Source organism: Ovis canadensis, chromosome 17 (assembly GCF_042477335.2).
Source record: "Ovis canadensis isolate MfBH-ARS-UI-01 breed Bighorn chromosome 17, ARS-UI_OviCan_v2, whole genome shotgun sequence".
In the NCBI taxonomy this organism is placed as follows: Eukaryota; Metazoa; Chordata; class Mammalia; order Artiodactyla; family Bovidae; genus Ovis; species Ovis canadensis.
Window position 1 is genome coordinate 80675563 of NC_091261.1, and position 20297 is coordinate 80695859.

Consider the following 20297-nt stretch of genomic DNA (forward strand, 5'->3'; position numbering starts at 1 on the left):
TCATTCATTAGTTCACTCATTTTATTACGTCACTCATTCATTCACTCATTATTTCATTAGTTCACTCATTTATTCATTCATTCATTAGTATTTTTGAAGCTCCTGCTCTATAGGACAAAATAACATGAGTCAAACTATGAAATACAATTCCATGTTATGATAAAGACCTTGAAAGAAAAGTCAAAATGCTTGCTTGAGATTATTTAATATGGGATTACTTAATATGGGATTTTGTCTGGAGAGTCAGGGGTGACTTCTCTGAGGAGATGATGTTTGAGCTGTGACCTGAAACCCATGCAGGAGCTTTTAGTGTGAGAGGAGAGGAGTGGAGGGCAGAGCAGGCTAGGAAGCAGGATTAGTGTGTGCAAAGGCCCTGTGGTGGAGACCTTGTAAGACTTTCCGGGCACCTAAAAGACAAGTGTGGGGAGTACCACGAGTAAGCCAGCAACGTGGCCAGAGACATCAGGAGACCCAGGCTGCATGGACCATGTGAAGGATTTTGTTCATATCCTAAACACGGTGTTATGAATTCCCCTTTCGTGTTAGTGGTCCCATCGAGGTTGCCTTTTCTCTGAACAGGCACTTTATAAGGTGCTACTGAAAATACAAAGATGAACAAGATTTGGCCCTGGCCTCCTGGAACTTTTACTTTGTCAGGGAGTGACACACACACACACAAGGAGCTATATCCAGGGTAGAATTCACCGTTGATGGGGTCTGATAGCTTTCTGAAGAAGGTGGCATTTGATGGTGACCTTAAACAATCTTTAGGAATTTGATGGTGAGAAGGCAGAGATGAGATGGAAGAGAAGGCAGAAGAAGCAACAGGAGCAGATGTTTGGAGAAGGAAATTTGAGTGAATAAATAAGTGGTTCTTTTTTTTTTGGCTCCACTGCATGTGGGATCTTAGTTCCCCAACCAGGAATCGAACCTATGTCCTCTGCAGTGGAAGCAGGGTCTTAACCACTGAACTGCCATGGCAGTCCCCAGTAACTGATCCTTTAAGTCTGAAACATGGTGTAGCAGAGTGGGCGTTGTGGGCTGGGTTGGCTGCCCCAGGGCTGAGGGTCTCAGATGCCAGGTGGCAGCTTGTGCCTAAGAAGGGTGGGCTTCCATTTTAGTCAGTTAGCATCCAGCTTAGAACTTCCTTCACAGAGGACGGGGCATCAGGTGGTTCAGCCCCTAGTGTATCATCTGGATGCTGTCAGTACCCCTGACTCCGCCCCCCTGCTGGCTGGTTCAGTAACAGAAGAATCTTCCACCTTCAGGACTTTTTCCTTTTTTTTTCAACCAAGAGTATTTTATTTCTTTTCCACAAAATTGTCAAACTGAAAGTCTTGCCTCTTTCTTCTCTCCATTTGTGAATCTATGTGGAAGAGAAGCAATTGCCTTTTAAAGGAAGGACCCTCAACCAGATGGAGGAAATTCTTTTTTTTCCTTATTAGGCCTTGTGTCCCGAAACCGCCCGGAAGAGGAAGACCAGTACTGGCTGAGCATGGGCAGAACTTTCCACAAAGTCACACTGAAAGACAAAATGATCACAGTGACCCGCTACCTTCCCAAGTGAGTCCTGGGTGTTTAACATTTTCAGCTTCTGTCCTAGGTCATGTCCACCTACCAAGTGATGTTCATAACACATACTGTCCACACACTGAATTGCATGTATATTCAAACTGGGGAGATTGAGTGAGTAGTGGTTGTTTTAGAGTTACTATTTTGTTTCCCAGAGGTTTTTTTTTTTTTTTTTAATTTTTATGTATTTATTTTTGGCCCCACTGGGTCTTCCTTGCTTTGCAAGGGCTGATTGAGGCCAGCAGGGGCTGGGCTGGTGTGTGGGCTAGTTGCTGTGTGTAGGCTTCTCATTGCAGTGACTTCCTTTGTTGCAGAGCACACGCTCTAGGTGCTTGGGCCCCAGTAGTTGGGGCCTATGGGCTTAGTTGCTCCACTGCATGTGGAATCTTCTGGACCAGGGATCTAACCAGTGTCCCCTGCATTGGCAGGCGGATTCCTATCCACTGTACCACCAGGAAAGTCTGCTTTCTGGGGTTGGGTTTTATGGTTGCAGCTCACCTATTTCTGAAAGGGATTTGATTCAGCTTACAATGTTTAGCATGAGTCTTAACACTCCAATTAAAAACAAAGAATATGATAGAAGAATAAGAAGGTTTCGGTTCAGTCACTCAGTCATGTCCAACTCTTTGCAGCCCCATGGACTGCAGCACACCAAGCTTCCCTGTCCATTACCAACTCCTGGAGCTTACTCAAACTCATGTCCATCGAGTCAGTGATGCCATCCTACCATCTCATCCTCTGTTGTCCCCTTCTCCTCCTGCCTTCAATCTTTCCCAGCATCAGGGTCTTTCCAAGGAGTCAGTTCTTCGCATCAGATGGCCAAAGTATTGGAGTTTCAGCTTCAACATCAGTCCTTCCAATGAATTCAGGACTGATTTCCTTTAGGATTGACTGGTTTGATCTCCTTGCAGTCCAAGGGACTTTCAAGAGTCTACTCCAACACTACACTTCAAAAGCATCAATTCCTTGGTGCTCAGCTTTCTTTATAGTCCAACTCTCACATTCATACATGACTGCTGGAAAAACCATAGCTTGACTAGACGGACTTTTGTCAGCAAAGTAATGTCTCTACTTTTTAATATGCTGTCTAGGTTGGTCATAGCTTTTCTTCCAAGGAGCAAACTTCTGTTAATTTCATGGCTACAGTCACCATCTGCAGTGATTTTGGAGTCCAAAAAAATAAAGTCTCTTACTGTTTCCATTGTTTCTCCATCTATTTGCCGTGAAGTGATGGGACTGGATGCCATTCATTTTCTGAATGTTGAGTTTTAAGCCAGTTTTTTCACTCTCCTCTTTCTCTTTCATCAAGAGGCTCTTTAGCTCTTCTTCACTTTCTGCCATAAGAGTGGTGTCATCTGCGTAGCTGAAGTTATTGATATTTCTCCTGGCAATCTTGATTTCAGCTCATGCTTCATCCAGCCCAGCGTTTCTCATGATGTACTCTGCATATAAGTTAAATAAGCAGGGTGACAATATACAGCCTTGACATACTCCTTTCTCAATTTGGAACCAGTCTATTGTTCCAGGTCCAGTTCTATCTGTTGCTTCAGGTCCCCATCGTAACCTGCATACAGACTTCTCAGGAGGCAGATCAGGTGGGCTGGTATTCCCATCTGCTGAAGAATTTTCTACAGTGTGTTGTGATCTACACAGTCGAAGGCTTTGACATAATCAATACAGCAGAAGTAGATGATTTTCTGGTTTAAAAACTGAGAAATCTCCATTACCAGTCCCCTGAGATGAGTTGGTTACTGTGGTTGAATGCCAAGTATATTGAGAAAGAAAAGGTACAGAAGAGTTGGCGGATATCCTTGTTTGGACCTTTGTCTTTCAGGTACCCGTACGAGTCTGCCCAGATCCACTACACCTACAGCCTCTGCCCCTCCCACTCCGATTCAGAGTTCGTCTCCTGTTGGGTGGAATTCTCACATGAGCGACTGGAGGAGTACAAGTGGAATTACTTAGATCAGTACATCTGCTCTGCCGGCTCCGAGGACTTCAGGTCAGAGAGCCCGAGTTGGCTTCCTACCATCGTGGCCTGCCACGTGTCTGTAATTTAATGCCTCTGTCCTTCCTCCGATTGTAAAATGAGGACATTTTTAGGGAAAAGGAGGGAAAAGCACATCTGGATTGGGTTAAAAACTCAGTGATGAGATGGACGGGGACGATCACACAGCAGTGTGAATGTACTGAGTGCCACTGAATGTGCCCTAAAGATCATTATAATGGTAAATGTTGTTACATGTATTTTACCACATGGAACAACAAACAGCAAAAAAACCCTGGTGAAGATGTGCCCTTTGGTGAGATGTCCGTGCTCTTCATATCTTCCTGACTGCTTGTAACTTTTTTTTTTTAATTGAGGTATAGCAGATTTATAATGTCATGTTAATTTCTGCCATACAGCAAAGTGGTTCAGTTATATATGTACTTTCTTTTTTTAATATTCTTTTCTATTATGGTTTATCTTGTGAAAGTGAAAGTGTAGTCACTCAGTTGTGTCTGACTCTTTGCAACCCTTGGACTATAGCCCACCAGGCTCCTAGAATACTGGAGTAGGTTGCCATTCCTTTCTCCAGGGGATCTTCCCCACCCAGGAATCGAACCTGGGTCGCCTGTATTGGAGACAGATTCTTTACCATCTGAGCCACCAGAGAAGCCCCTCCTCCATGGTTTATCCTAGGATTTTTAAAAGTCTTTTTTCAGCTTTATTGAAGTAGAATTGACAAAAGTACTGTATATGTAAGGTGTACAGTGTGACGGTTTCGTGTAAATGTACACTTTTTTCTTTTTTTTTTTAATTGGAGTATAGTTGGTTTATCGTGCTGTGTTAGTTTCAGGTATCCAGCAAAGTGAGCCGGTGATACACATACATACGTCTGCCCTTTCTTAGATTCCTGTCTCATACAGACCGTCACAAAGCCCTGAGTGGGATTCCTCGTGCTGTGCAGTAGGCTCTTACTCGCTGTCTGCCTTATACGTGGTGCTTTAGTCTCTCAGTCGTCTCTGACTCTTTGCGACCCCGTGGTCTGTAGCCTGCCAGGCTCCTCTGTCTGTGGGATTTCCCAGTCAAGAATACTGGAGTGGGTTGCCATTTCCTTTTCCAGGGGATAGTCCCGGCCCAGGGATTGAACCCGAGCCTCCTGCATTACAGGCAGATTCTATTCTTTACCAACTGAGCCACCAGGGAAGCCCTATTTAGCTGCAGTCCATGGAGTCGCTAAGAGTCAGGCACGACTGTGCGACTTCACTTTCACTTTTCACTTTCATGCATTGGAGAAGGAAGTGGCAACCCACTCCAGTGTTCTTGCCTGGAGAATCCCAGGGACGGGGGAGGCTGATGGGCTGCCGTCTATGGGGTCACACAGAATTGGACACGACTGAAGCGACTTAGCAGCAGCAGCAGCAGCAGCAGCAGTGTGTATATGTCGACCCCAGTCTCCCAGTTTGTTTCTCCGCACTCTCTTTCCTCCTTGGTGACTGGTTAAGTTTGTTTTCTACGCCTGTGATTCAATTTCTGTTTTGCTCATTTGTGCCATTCTTTCAGATCCCACATTTAGGTGATATCATATGATCTTTGTCTTTCTCTGACTTACTCCACTCATTGTGATAATATATAGGTCCATCCATGTCGCAGTAATGGCAGTATTTTTTTTTTTAATTGGAGGCTAATTACTTTACAGTATTGTGGGTTTTGCCATATATTCACATGACTCAGCCATGGGTATACATGTGTTCCCCATCCTGAACCCCACTCCCGCCTCCCTCCCCATCCCATCCCTCAGGGTCATCCCAGTGCACCAGCCTTGAGTGCCCTGCTTCCTGCATCGAACCTGGACTGGTGATCTGTTTCACATATGATAATATACATGTTTCAGTGCTATTCTCTCAAATTATCCCACCCTTGCCTTCTCCCAGAGTCCAAAAGACTGTTCTACACATCTCTGTCTCTTTTGCTGTCTCACATATAGGGCCATTGTTACCATCTTTCTAAATTCGATGTGTGTGCGTTAGTATACGGTGTTGGTGTTTTTCTTTCTGACTTACTTCACTCTGTGTAATAGGCTCCAGTTTCATCCACCTCATTGGAGCTGATCCAAATGCATTCTTTTTAATGGCTGGGTGATACTCCATTGCGTATCTGTGCCGCAGCTTCTTTTATCCGCTCCTCTGCGGATGGACACCTAGGTTGCTTCCCTGTCCCGGCTGGTCTTTCATTCTCTTTCACGATCACAGGCTACTGAATCTAGTTCTCTGTGCTGCGCAGTAGGGCCGTGTTGTATATGCATTCTCTACATAGAAAGCTTTCCTATGTCTTGTTTTTAACTTTTCATTTCTATGCGTGATGTATGGTTGCGATGATAAAAGGCTGCCGTGACACTGCGCCTGGGTGCACAGAAGCACTCCAGCGTCTCTGGGGTAGAAGGGAAGAGCAGCCTTGGAGGTCTTCCCTTGGAGCCTGCACCCTCAGATGGGCACGTGCGCCCACGCAGAAGGACCCTCCACACCCCACTCTGGAGGTGGAGGTGGGGGGTGCTGAGATGGATGCACCTCGCTGGAGGTGCTTTTATCACCGGCTTGGCCGCACCTCCGCCTCCTTTCCCGTATCCCTCCGCAGCTTAATCGAGTCCCTGAAGTTCTGGAGGACCCGCTTCCTGCTGCTGCCAGCCTGCGTCACCGCCACCAAGCGCATCACGGAGGGAGAGGCCCACTGCGACATCTACGGGGACCGGCCGCGGGCCGACGAGGAGGAGTGGCAGCTCCTGGACGGCTTCATCCGCTTCGTGGAGGGCCTGAACCGCATCCGCCGGCGGCACCGCTCGGACCGCATGATGCGGGTGAGGCCCCGGGGCCCCTCGCGGGCTGCGCCGGGGGTGGGCTGCAGGGACCGCCTCCTCTCGCGGCAGGGGCCCCTCCCCAGCCAGTTCTTTACCCCACAGCCACCCAGGGATTATCTTCAGTCCAGCAGAGTGGGTTCTCCCTCAGTGCAGGATGAAGTGGTTGGTGGTGGGGGAAGCGGGGGAAAGCTCCAGGAGCTCCCTTCGGGGTTCCCAGCGTCAGGCACAGCTGCCTGCGTGCCCTGGTGCTGGATTGCACAACAGCAGCCGCGTCACTTCAGGCACTTGTAGAGTTTTCCCGCACTCGTGGGCCTCCTTTCAGTGACTCACTCCCCAGTGAGGATGCTGAGGCTTGTAGGGGTGATGGGAGGATGTGTCTGAAGACACCCAGCCAACAAAGGGCTGATCTGGGATGGTTCGGCCCCTCTGCACGCCTGTGTGCCGGTGCACACAGGTCTCTGAGTTTTATGAAGGTATAGCTTCATGTCGCCACCATCACCGCCAGGGTCAGGACACAGAATAGTTCATCGCTCCAAGGAGAGCTCTCCCAGCACCTTCAGAGGCACAGTGCCCCTCCCTCTCCAACCCGGGGGACACTGGTCTGTTCTGCATCACTCTACAGCTGTCTTTTCCAAATGTCCTATGAATGGAATCATACAGCACATAATCTTTCCAGCCTGGTTCTTCCCCCCAGCATAACACCTTTGGGATTCATCTAACTTGTCGCTTGACTCCACAGTTCATTCTTTTCCATTGCTGAGCAGTGTTTCATCATCAGTCGTGTTTTTACTTTTTGTTTTTAACCTCAAGTTCAGCTGTCTTCTGTACACAGCAGCATTTCCAGGAGAGCTGTGTAGTGGAAAGAACCTTGGTTTTGGAGTCAGTCAACTGGACGTGGAACAACAGACTGGTTCCAAATAGGAAAAGGAGTACGTCAAGGCTGTATATTGCCACCCTGCTTATTTAACTTATATGTAGAGTACATCATGAGCAATGCTGGGCTGGAAGAAGCACAAGCTGAAATCAAGATTGCTGGGAGAAATAGCAATAACCTCAGATATGCAGATGACACTACCGTTATGGCAGAAAGTGAAGAGGAACTAAAAAGCCTCTTGATGAAAGTGAAAGAGGAGAATTAAAAAAATGTTGACTTAAAGCTCAACATTCAGAAAACGAAGATCACGGCATCCGGTCCCATCACTTCATGGGAAATAGATGGGGAAACAGTGGAAACAGTGTCAGACTTTATTTTTGGGGGCTCCAAAATCACTGCAGATGGTGACTGCAGCCATGAAATTAAAAGATGCTTACTCCTTGGAAGGAAAGTTATGACCAATCTAGACAGCATATTCAAAAGCAGAGACATTACTTTGCCAACAAAGGTCTATCTAGTCAAGGCTATGGTTTTTCCAGTAGTCATGGATGTGAGAGTTGGACTTTAAAGAAAGTTGAGCGCCGAAGAATTGATGCTTTTGAACTGTGGTGTTGGAGAAGATTCTTGAGAGTCCCTTGGACTGCAAGGAGATCCAACCAGTCCATCCTAAAGGAGATCAGTCCTGGGTGTTCTTTGGTAGGACTGATGCTGAAGCTGAAGCTCCAGTCCTTTGGCCACCTGATGTGAAGAGCTGACACATTGGAAAAGACCCTAATGCTGGGAAAGATTGAGGGCAGGAGTAGAAGGGGACAACAGAGAATGAGATGTCTGGATGGCTTCACTGACTCGATGGACATGGATTTGGGTTGACTCCAGGAATTGGTGATGGACAGGGAGGCCTGGCGTGCTGCAGTTCACAGGGCTGCAAAGAGTTGGACAGGACTGAGTGACTGAACTGAACTGAACTTCACTTTTCTGAGACTTAGTTTCTTTTTCCGTAATGTAGATGTTACATTGTTTACTTCCTCAAACTGTGATAAGAGTAAAATGTAAGTAAACCGCCTCAAGGAGGCAGTTTGTTTTGAGCCTGACAGCTACTTGGGACTTTTGGTTTGAGTAAAATGCTGTTTCCTGGCATTTCCAGCTCCTGGGTCTCATCCTCCTGGACTGTACTGATGGATTCCCAGAACCTGAGGCACAGCGGACACAGTAGCATCTGATGGCCTGTTTCCTTCTCTCTACTCTAGAAAGGGGCCGCCATGAAAGGCTTGCAGATGGCCGGGCCCATCCCCACTCACTCCCTCGAGTCGGCCGGACCCCCAGTTGGGAAGAAGGGAACCTCAGCTCTGTCTGCCCTGCTGGAGATGGAGGCTAGTCAGAAGTAAGTGCCCAGTGGAGGGAGACACCTCCGTGCCCCGCAGGCCCGAGTGCAGTGAAATGTTGGTGCCGTCTGCCAAGGAGCCAGTAACTGACAAACGACAGGCAGGTGAAAAGAAAGGTTCGTACGTGGTAAGTGCTGAATGTCATGAAATAAGCCAGAATTTATAAACTTGACGTCTGGAGCTTGATTTGAAATACAGGTACAATTGGTTTGGTCCACAATGTTTTTTTTTTTTTTTGGTTATTGTTGGTTGATTTTTTTGTTTGTCTTTATTTTTAATAGACTTTTCTGGTTTTAATTCAGTTTTAGGTTCAAGGCACAATTGAGCAGAAGGTACAGAGGGGTCCCATATACAGCCTTCCCCACACAGCATCCACATCCCTCACTGAGCAGCCCATTTGGTGCAGCTGATGGGCCCAGAGTGCCCCGTTTATTTACACTGAGCTCCACTCTTGGTGTTGCACATTCTGTGGGTGTGGTGGTGGTTTAGTCTGGTCATAATTCATGTCTGACTGTTTGCAATTCCGTGGACTGTAGCCCACCAGGCTCCTCTGTCCATGGGTATAGATAAACTTACAATGACACATAGCCACCATTAAAGAGTAGTTTCTCTGCCCAAAAAACACAGAATATTTTTAGAATATTTGAGCCAGTTTTTTTGTTTGTTTGTTTGTTTGAAGAGTTCATATAAAAACCTTGACTTCTGGGGCCTGGAGGTCCAGTGGTTAAAACTTTGTGCTTCCACTGCCAGCGGCATGGATTCAGTCCCTGATTGGGAAACTAAGATCACATGTGCTGCACAGCCAAAATAAATAAATAAGTAAATAGTATTAAAAAAAAACAAGAAACCTTAAAAAATATCTTAATTTCGTAGTGAATTCCTATATGAACAAATAGCTAACATACACCTACATGATACGTGGTTATATGAAAAATATAGACAATGTCATACAAAGGTATGTTATGTATAATAAGTAATATTTGCTCTGCTTGAGCTAGTGGAGACTCGGTTAGCACTGGGTCCCCATTCAAGCCTGGCCACGGTGGATGGGCTGGCACTTTAGGCGGGCTTGTGCCCTGGTTCACTGTGGAGCCAGCGCATCCTCTGTGATTGCACTTGGCTTGGTCCCTCAGTCCACCACCTGACCAGCTTCTCTAGGCGTTAGAGTGTGTGGTCCCTTCATGAAGAGCAGGCGCTGCAGCTCTCAGGACCCCAGAGGGATCCCATCTTGCTTTGGGATGTGGGATTTAAGATATCTTTGTTGGAAGGGATGCATTTATTCCTGGGGAGGTGGGACTTGGGGAAAAGGAGAAAACATTGCCACAAGCCTTAACCCCGCCCCCTCCACCCTTCCAGCCAGATCTGTGCTCCCCGGCATCTGTCCGGTGGGCTGGGGTTTCCGAGCCGTGCCTGCAGGAGCCCACAGATGTTGAGCTTTCAGAAGGTAATGTGAGTGAGCTTGTGGCCCAGCGGGAGATACAGCTGCAAAGACAGCGTGGGAAGTCAGACTCGAAGCTGTTCCGACATGTTCCCATAGCAAGAGCGGTCGTTGAAAGTTTTTTTATTTTAATGTAAAATTTCAAACATTAAAAAGAAAACTAGATTAACATAATTAACCCCTATTTACCCATCACCCAGCTCTAATGATTGTTAACTCAGGGCCAGTCTTGTTTCATTTATATCCCACTTCTCTTCCTTTTTATTTCTTATAAAACCCCAGACAGCTCATCTCTTCTTCTATAAGATTTCAGTGTGCATCTCTGAAAGATAAGTACCCTTAAAGCCGTAATATCATAATTCACCTAAGAAGTCACAGCAGTTCCTTAATGTCGTGAAATAGTCATGCAGCATCTTTGGCAGAAGCGGTGTTTTCAGAGATGGGTCCTGCATATGGGAAGGCCTGGTGGATGGGCTCAGGAGGCAGAGGCCTCACTGGTCAAGGTGAGAGGCAACAGAGGCTGGAGGCGAGGATGGGGTAGAGAGAAAGGGATACAGGGTGGAGGGAAGAGAGTGGCCAGGGTGACGGTGGGGGGTTGGGGGCGGGCAGATGACAGGCAAAACTGGGATAGGTCAGGCCCATGATTGAGGGTGCTGGGGCCTCCAGAAAATCTGACCCAGGAAAGACCCCACAACTCTGCCTACAGATTGTTCCTTAGCTAATCGCAGACCTTTCCCGCTGGAAAAAAAGAACAAGGAACATATGTTGCTGGGAGGGGTGTGAAGCTGGGGGTGGGGGAATCTTATTTTAATGTGTCAGTGAGTCATTGTTCCGAGCGCTCCATGGAGCCTCTTTCTGCTCAGATGGAAAGAGGAGGGATGTCTTGGGGTGACAGTGTCCCCTAATGTGTGGGAGGCTCTAAGCTGACCCCACAGCAGGAGGCAGAACAGGGCGCCCTGAGATGTATTTTCCCCCAGATGGCTGCTCCTGGGCGACGTGGTGCCTCTTCTCAGAGCTGGAGGCCGAGCAGAGGGAGCCAGGCCTTTATGTAATATTTGCTCTCATGGCGTTTTTTACCTTGTGCTTTTCTGTATTTTTTGCTACACCAAGCAGATCCAGTTTTATTATGGAAAACTGTGTTGCATCAATATGAAGAAGAGCTTTAGAAGCTTCTCCTGTAGTCCTGCCATCTTATCACGAGTATCGGTTTCCTCCGGTTCCCCTGAGTCTTTGCCTGGTGCTCACGTGGCGTCAGGCTCTCGTGGGAGGCAGGGGCCACGGGAGAACGGCTGTGGGCAGTCTGGGCTCCGTGGCTTCTGTCTGATGGAGAGAAACTGACATCAGGGAGTCAGAGCAGGGCGCGAGCCCACGTGGCAGTCGTCATGGCCTCTGGGAAGAAGGCAGTGTGCCCCATGCGTGTCTTGTGTGGGCGTGCACAGCATAGCGGTTTTTTGGGTGGCGTCCCCTCCCCTGAGCTGAGGAGCCTCCAAGGGCAAGATAGGTCCTAGCTGTCTCTGAATCCCCAACCCCTGGTCCATAGGTCAGCACGTAGATGGCAGCCCAGTACATGAGGGTTGTCACCCGCATCAGACGAGGGAACCCTGGGGCAGAGCCAGGGAAATGGCCACGGCTCCCAGGAAGCATAGGAGGACATCCCAGTGTGTGTGTGTGTGTGTGTGTGTACGAGGCCCAGAGGAACACGTCATGATGTGATGCAGAGACGGCATGATGTACGGGGCTCAGGCAGAGTTGAACTCTGCGTATATGAATCACCCCTCAGAGTAGCCAAGCGATTGGTGTGGGGAGGTGTCTGTCTCTCCAGTATTCAAGCTAATGGGTCCAGAGGGAGCGCTCGAACATTACCACGTGTGGGCTCCTATGCGCTTACGGATCTAGCACAGGTCACCAGGGACTGCTCACATCGCCAGACGCCGAGGCCTCCAAATAGAAGCACACAGCATGCTTGAGGAGAAGTTTCTGCCCATCAAGCCTGAATATGCTCAAACCTCTAGATACAATTTCTAGTTCTCAGGAAGTGTTGGGTGCAGAGGAGCTGGATAAACAATAAAGGGATGTGATGAGCACATCCAGATGGTAAATTTACAAGACCAGTGGGCTCCTTTCTCCCACCGATAAATTGCAGGATATGGAGAGATGAAAAGAGCTTCTGGCTCAAAGGATGCTCAAGAGACATGACTGACTGCAGCGTAGGGACCTTAACTGCATCCAGCAAACACACTGTAAAAAGTTTTTTTGGAGACAATTAGAGAAATAATGATACTAGAAAATTTTTAAAAATGTAAGTGTGTTGATGGGATTGTTATTCTTTTATTTTATCTAGAGATGCAATACACACTGAAGTGTTTATAGATGAAATAATAACATATGTGAATTTTGCTTCCAAATAATCGGAGTGGGTAGGTATAGATGGGACAAGATTGGCTCCATCATAAATGATCCTGGGGTCCAGGTAGATCATGACTTTGATTACATGATCCTGGATTTTCATATGGGTTTGAAAATTTTCCATGATAAAAACCAAAAAGAGAGAGTATAGCAGGTTACTATGGAAACCAGTTTTTAATCTCCGATATGAGTTCACCTCCCCATCAGTAACAGACATGTCAGAATTTAAGATGAGAGAAATGTCCCGAATTGGTTTCCCAGGGGAGGGAGGGGGCAGAGGACTGAGGGAGAGGCCCACTGCAGGAAAGCCCGCTGATGCCTCTGGTCTCCCCCTTGAAGTGAGCCGAGTTGGACTAGGGCCAGGCCTTTACACCCTTTGGTGATGGTTCATTGTCCCCGGGCAGCCTGGGGAGGGGCATGGGCCCCGCTGGAGGGCTGCTGGGGGGCCGCCAGACAACACGGCAGCTCCCGATGCAGTGCGGCCACGCGAGGGTCTAGGCCTCACGGTGCCCACCGCGAGTGGGGTGTGTCACAGTAACAACTGAGCATTTAAGACTGGGATGTGAGCCTCCTGGAACTTACCAAATAAAGAGTCATGATACAATAAAAGTCTAATTTGGGGGCTCGTTTGAGTTACAGTTTGTTATAGTTTAGTCATTAAGTCATGTCTGATTCTTTTTGTGACCTCGTGGACTGACCCATCACCAACTCAATGGACATGAGTTTGAGTAAACTCCGGGAGTTGGTGATGGACAGGGAGGCCTGGCACGCTGCAGTCCATGGGGTCGCAAAGAGTCGGACATGACTGAGCGACTGAACTGAACTGAATGGACTGTAGCCTACTAGGCTCCTCTGTCCATGGGATTCTCCAGGCAAGAATACTGGAGTGGGAAGCCATTCTCTTCTCCAGGGGATCTTCCCAACCCAGGGATCAAACCGAGATCTCCCACGTTGGCAGGTGGATTCTTTACCACTGAGTCACCTGGAAAGCCCTAAGTTACAATGATTCATGGTTTATTTTAGAAATATAAATGTGAAAGTAGGCGTTTATGGACTCCAGAACCAAGATGGGAGGAGATGTCGTAAGAAAACCATAGTTGTCTTGTGTCTGAGATAATGCCTGTTATGCACGTGGCTTTTTTTTTTAGGCGGTGAGGAGGGATTAAGTGTGTGCATTCGCATGATTAACAAATCTTCAAAATCTGTAAAGAGTTGACATGGTCCCCCCTGTTTAGTTGTGCTCAACAGTAACACAGGCCTGATTTTCAGAGTGTGCTTCTGGTGGTCTAGTTAATAAAAACTGAGGAAAAGCTCTGTCCCAGAGAGTTGAAAGCATGGTGTTCACGGATGGAGTGACTCAAACCCTGTCACTTGCCTTTTCAAAGGAATATGTGAACCCTAAGCTGTGCCAAGATACTTTTCTTTTCATTTATTTTTGGCTGTACTGTGTGACATGCAGGATCTTAGTTCCTCCACAAGGGACTGAACCCACATCCTCTGCATCTTAACCACTGGACCACCAAGATGCTTTTAAAACTGAGCTATTTTCTGATTTTTGGTGGCAGCTGGCAGTCATTCAGGACAGTGAATGAAATTAAGGGCACCACACAAGGTCTGAGGAGAAACAAAGGGAAAAGCGTGTTTCAGAGATGGCGGCCACAGAGCAGCCTTTGGCTCGTCGTGGCCGACGCTGGTCCTTCCCCGGGCTCTGAGCAGAACCGCCTTTGTGTGTGTTTCCTCCTCTCAGGTGCCTGGGAGAGCAGCAGGCAGCGGCACATGGGGTCAAGAGCTCCGCCCCGCCGGCCGAGAGCGGCGCTGTGGCCATGACTCCCACCTACGTGGACAGCCCGCGAAAGGTAAAGGAGCCCCTCGGTTGGGCAGGGGGCCGGCGTGTGCACTCAGGGCCTCGCTGTGGAAGGTAGCGCACAGCCCTCGGAGCCAGATCCAAGTGTGCTGAGGAGTTGGTGAACCCTTGGTCTCATCACTGTGTTGATGGCAGGACTTGTAAGGAAGCTGACTACCTGGAAAGCAGGTGTATTAATCAGTCAGGTTAACTGGGTCAGTCAAGACTGAGGCTCTGGCTTGAGCTGTGACGCTGGCCTCTGGTTTCCCTTCAGCTCCATCCTCAGCCCTCCCTGGCGAGGGTGGGGAGGGATGGGGGTGGGTGTGTGAGTGGGCGGGGGGAGGATAGAAAAGGGCTGAAGCAGATTCCAGGAGAGCTCCGTCTTTGGTGAACAGAACGCCCATCAGTTTGCATAGATTCCTGAGAAGTAGTTAGACGGGAGTGTCCTGGGACACAGAAGCGAAAACCTGGGACTTTGGCCCCTGCATGGGATTGGCAGGTACAGCAGAGCGGCCAAAAACTCCACAGGGCAGGCTTGTCCTGCCCTCGAAGACCAATAGGTACGACTCTGTCAGCTCCTTCCCCCCAGAAATTCAGAACCTGAGATCGTTCTCATGTGGCCGCACCTTCCCTCATCTGGTTTCTCTCACTCAGAGACGAAGCAGATTCAATAGATTTTTTTATCTTTCAACACTGTGGCCAGCTTATATATCCATCTGCCTATTTATTTTTCTTCCACATCATGAAGATTTCCCCGTCTCATTATTTCTCCAAAGCATGATTAAAAAAAAAACAAACTATATAATACTTCATCATGTGACTAGATCTTCATTTGTTTCAAACAACATGTATGTGGTTTCTGATTTTTAAAAATAGTTTTTGGTAAGCATTCCGTAAGGTTTTTATAATTATTCTGCAATGTGTCACAATTTCAAATAATGCTGCAACAGCCTTGCACACAATTATTTGATCACATCTCTGATTATTTCTTCAGGATAAGTGCCTAGAATTAGATGACTAGGATGGAGGGATTAAAATCTCGAGAAAAGTAGCAACCGAGGCTGCAGGCAACTTGGGGAATTCATAAACCTGAGACGGCAAACCTTAAGAAATATTTTAGTCTTTGTGGGCTGAGAGGCAGGACCCAGGTTATCATGTGGACTCTTCCTCCACCATTTAAAATTTGAAAAGCTCTCAACTCACAGGCTGGAACAGCCAGGGGACCAGATTTTTTTGTAGGCTGTTCTGCAAGCCCAGCTCTAAGGCAGTGGCTCTGGGTCCAGTCCCCAGTGTCGGGAACGACCCGTCAGTGCAGGAAGTCTTTTCATCTGTCCTCACGGGTGCCTCACGTCAGCATCTCCGCTTCTGTGTGTTCTGGCAGAGGCGGGGCGCAAATAGAGCATGGGAACACACAAACGCCTGTGTGCTGTCCACAGGATTAGAAGCTGGGTGGGGCCCGTACTGAGAAGTGAGAGACTACAGAACCGCACGGGTTAGGGTTCACATATGCCAGTGACCACATGGGAGACCGTTGTCCACAGCACTCCCCTCATCATCCGGCTGGACAGTGCAGTCCACACACAGGTCTGCTGGGTGTAGATTTCTGAGTGGTCCGGGGGAGGCAGAGGGGTCAGGAGACGGCCCGCCACTGTCTCCAGGGAGACTCCTACATGTCAGGACATGTGGAGGGTACCCGCCTGCGTGTCTCCGCAGCTCGTTACTGGAGCTTGTTGTGGCTGACGGGCCAGGACAGCAGTCCTAGTAAAACAGACAGTGAAATACTTAAGTGATTCTCCTTTTAGAATTAAAGAAAAGTTGTGGGCAAGCAGAGACCTTCAGGTATATGGAGTGCTACTTCCAAATTTCAGTGATGACATTAAAAAGTGCAAAGATTTTGAAGGGACAAGAGGATATGTCTTGACCTTAAGAAGGAAGGAGGGAGGGAGATGTGACTGGAAAAGTTCTCTCTGCCATTTATGTTTCAAGTCCACGGCAGCCTGAACCCCGCGGGGATGGCGGGGAGGCCGCTCCAGGAGCCCCTCCTGGTGAGCACACGCGTGTCTGACGGTATAAATGTCTCAGCGGCTTCGTGGTGTCGTTACACAACCAGTAGAGGAGAAGGTGCTGCTGCTTCTGTGTCCCCGGTTCGCTTGGAAAATTTAGCAAGAACTTTTCCTGCATTGAATCCTCTTCTCCCATCTGCTGCCGTGTTTAGTAACAGGTGGAAGCACAAGCTTCAGGTGTCCGTGTATCACCCAGAAGTCTGGGGGTCTCCCCACCAGGCCAGGACGCTGCCCCCAGTCCTGCCCTATGCCCCCCGACACACAAGCTGCCCTGCGGCCTTCCAGTCCCCTTGGCATGGGTCTGAAGGACGTTCAGAGCTATGTGGGGACGCAGGCGTCCAAGCTGGCCTCTGATGAGACCTGAGGCGCTTGGACACACCTTCCCCCAGGTGCTGCGCCTACATGGCTGGGATGCTCTGCCTGGGAAGGTGTGGGTTTCTGCTAACGCTTTGCATCTGGATATCTTCCTCCTGGGTGGATGGGTCTCTCTCGTTCTCTCTCTCTCTTTCCCTTTTCCCTTCATGTGCCCTTCTTTCTCTCCTTCCCTTCTTGTTTTTGGCTTTTTCCTTCACCCCTTCCTCCTCCTGCAATGGTTCACCGCTGGGCCACGGCCATCCTCCACCCCCTCGCACCTGCCGCCGCTTCCTGCCGCTCTGACCTCAGGACGGGGCCTTCTTTATGGAGTTTGTCCGCAGCCCGCGCACAGCATCATCTGCCTTCTACCCGCAGGTCAGTCCAACCCCAGGGCCCTGCAGCCCATGCATGCCTGTCTGTCAGCTGAAGCCTTGACCTGGCCTTCAGCTCAGTTCTGAAAACACCTGGAATTGGGCTGAAGCCGAGTTTGAGGGGCAGCTGAAATTGAACTTGATCTTGGAGATGCAGTACTTTCTGTTGGTAGCGACCAAGGGGTATCAGTGTCCCCGTCTTTGCCCATGTGATTGCCACTGACTCAGCCACATGGTAGCATCTTCCCCTTTAGGTGTGTTTGTCCGTATGATGTAGCAACCTGACTTAAAGGCTGAACTCTTTAATTTTTTTTCCTGGTAAGCATCATAAGGGCAGGTGAGGTTTTATCTTTTTTAACTTGTTATTTTATATTGATTAACCATGTAATCATACAAACACTAGTCTGGCCCACCGTCTGCTTTTGTCAATAAAGTATTATCGAAACACAGCCACACCCCTTCATTCGCATCATTGATGGTTGCTTTTGTGCTTTTTCATGCAGAGTTGAGCAGTTCCAACAGGCCTTATAGCCCACAAAGCCTAAAATAATTACCATCTGGTCCTTGACAGAAGATATTTGCCAACTTCTGATTTAGAAGATAACTCTTTAACCACATCCTGGTGTGGGCTGGTGGTGGGGTTCTGACTCAGGAGCGGTAGACAAGAGATAACCCACAGAGAGGCCCAGAAGGGGCACCTGTGCCAGAGAGCTGGGTCTGGTCCCCTCCATTAGCTTCTAACTTAGTTTCATGGCGTGACACCTCTTCCTAAGTCTTGGTGGTTGAGGGCAGATGGTGGTTGGTAATTGCAAGCTGCCTCTTGCTACGTTTCTCTGTGTATTTATGGGGCTGGCAAAGTCTATGTGGTCCTGTTTTTTTTTTTTTTTTTTTGGCAGTTCATTGAGCCTGATGTAGAAGAGCAAATTGGTTCTTTCAGAACCAGGGATGACTGTCTCCCAGGGGACCTTTGGTAATACCTGGAGGCATTTCTGTCACAGCTGGAGCAGAGGGAGATGATCAGGGGGTCGTGGCTAGCGTCTGGTGAGCAGAAGCCAGGGATGCTGCTGAGTTTCCACAGTGCACCTGGCGGTCCCCACAACCAAGGCTTCATGGGTGCTCAGCCACTCTTTGTGACCCCAAGACTGTAGCCTGCCAGGCTCCTCTGTCCATGGGATTCTTCAGGCAAGAATACTGGAGTGGGTTGCCAATTCCTCCTCCAGGGGATCTTCCCTGCTCAGGAATTAAGCCTGTGTCTCCTGCATTGCAGGCGGGTTCTCTACCACTGAGCCAGCTGGGAAGCTCCCACAACAAAGGCTTATGGCAGCAGTACCCTAATGGCAGCAGTACCGTGGTTGAGATGCTCTGTTTTATTTAGGAGTGATGTTTTTTAATCATCTAATAGAGTATCTGATACTGTTCTCCTGGAAGTACTCGAGACCCCGTGTGAGAGAGACCAGGCATCTTGTATTTTGCCAGAAGTGCTCCTGAAGGCTGGCCGTTCTCTCCAGATGTCCGCTGCCCGGTGCGGCCTCTCTAGGGTGGGGGGGGGCGGGGGTCGTAGTCCTGCCCGTCAGGCTGTTTAAAGGGAATGAGACAGAAAACCAGGACGTGAAGCAAAGCGTGCCAGCCCCCAGGCGAGGGTCCGAGACCGAAAGTAAAGCAGGTTTCTGTTCGGGGACCAGAGTGAGTCAGGGAGTGTTTCACCAAGGGAGCAGCGCTTGGAACACAGCGTTTGTAGCCCACATCGGCGGGGAAGGGCGTCCCGGCGGGGCACACAGACAGGACTGAACACCAGGGTTGACCCTGCTGGAGACGCAGCCATGGGTGTGGGGCTGTGTGTGCGGAAGCCCCCGGTTCTGTGAGTCGGGTCTCAGTCCGATAGCTTGTGGAGAGACTGGAAAGATGTGAGGGTAGCGGAGTGATGGGGTTAGAATTGTCCTTTAAGAGGGTGAAGCTGGAGTGCTTGCAGGTAGGGTGTGTGTGGGGTGGGGTCGGGGAGCTGGGTGGTTCATGGGCACATCTGGTGGGCCCTGGGAGTCAGCAGAGGGGAGGCCACAGGATGAGGCCTCTCCTTAGGGGTGAAGCGGGAGAAGGGAGCTTCAGATGTGCCTGAGGTGTGAACCTGGACAAACGGGAAGACTGATGGCGCCCAGGACGGACGTGGGTGAGGAGGATAGGGCTGAGGGGTGGAGCTGCTTGTCTCTGTGCTGTCTCCCTCCTCCCAGCCCTGGGGGACAACACCGGCTTCTTCACTCCTCCGGGGATCTTCTCTAGTGTAGGCCTTTGGGTTCGAGTCAGGTGCTGGTCTGGAAGGTTCACTGTGTACAGCGGCCGCCCATGGCCTCGGTTTGGGGTGCATGAGCTCCCCCTACTCCGATGGAAGAGGGTGCACGCCTGGTGGGGGATGGTCCCTGGATGCCTTAGCTCCTCCCCCAGGGACCAGCGGGGACTGCGAAGGAGAGGGACAGGAAGGACCGTACATGTGAACAGCCTGAAAGGTTTTTGGGTTTTGGTGTTAACTTTTCAATCTCCTGCAGGTGTCTCTGGACCAGACGGCCGCCCCAGTGCTAGACGGCAGCAGCTTGGGGGTGAGCACAGGCCAGTCCGTGGACAGGGGCAACAGCCAGACCTTCGGGAACTCGCAGAGCTTGGGGGAACAGTGCTTCCCCTCCGCAAACTCCAGCGATAGCGGGTGAGACTCAGGAAGACCACACTTGTGCTCCTGGGCGGTGGGGACGCTCTGACCTCAGAGGCCACAGAGGCCGGAGGTCTGGATCTCGGGCCCGAGTTCTAACTCGGCTACGAGTTATGTCTGGGAGCCTAGACCAGTCAGTCCTCACTGGCACCTTCCGACGGGGCTGGTGGTCCGTGCCCTGCCCTCCTCACAGGCTCCTATAGAGACACCACGGCATCAGGCGCTGTGCGGGAGCTGGGCTCGTCCAGGCCTCTCGTCTCTCCAGGCCCATGTCCCCACCAAGGCTGGTGGACCCTTCAGCTCCTACTGTCCAGGGCACAGGAAAGGCATGCACATTTCTGCTTCCTTGTTGCTCACGAGGGTAGAACAGCAGGTTCTCTTCTGCTTTTGGAAGAGGAACTGGGAATGTCTAGGCTGGAGAAGGCCAGGACAGACACGAGTCAGAACGCCTGGCTGAATTA

At 49.5% G+C, this 20297-nt stretch overlaps 1 protein-coding gene across 5 annotated transcripts in view; it reads left to right on the plus strand.

Moving 5' to 3' along the window:
* The window catches only part of DEPDC5 (DEP domain containing 5, GATOR1 subcomplex subunit), a 74428-nt gene that overhangs the window by 40166 nt on the left and 13965 nt on the right, over positions 1-20297 (plus strand). For 3 of the 5 annotated variants that reach the window (XM_069557052.1, XM_069557053.1, XM_069557055.1), the window contains exons 28-34: positions 1446-1563; positions 3407-3574; positions 6191-6410; positions 8532-8665; positions 14258-14366; positions 17080-17145; positions 19679-19833. In XM_069557052.1, coding sequence (XP_069413153.1) covers positions 1446-1563; positions 3407-3574; positions 6191-6410; positions 8532-8665; positions 14258-14366; positions 17080-17145; positions 19679-19833 — 970 coding nt within the window. The remainder of the gene's footprint in view (positions 1-1445; positions 1564-3406; positions 3575-6190; positions 6411-8531; positions 8666-14257; positions 14367-17079; positions 17146-19678; positions 19834-20297) is intronic. The other 2 variants (XM_069557054.1, XM_069557056.1) reach the window with 1 other exon arrangement.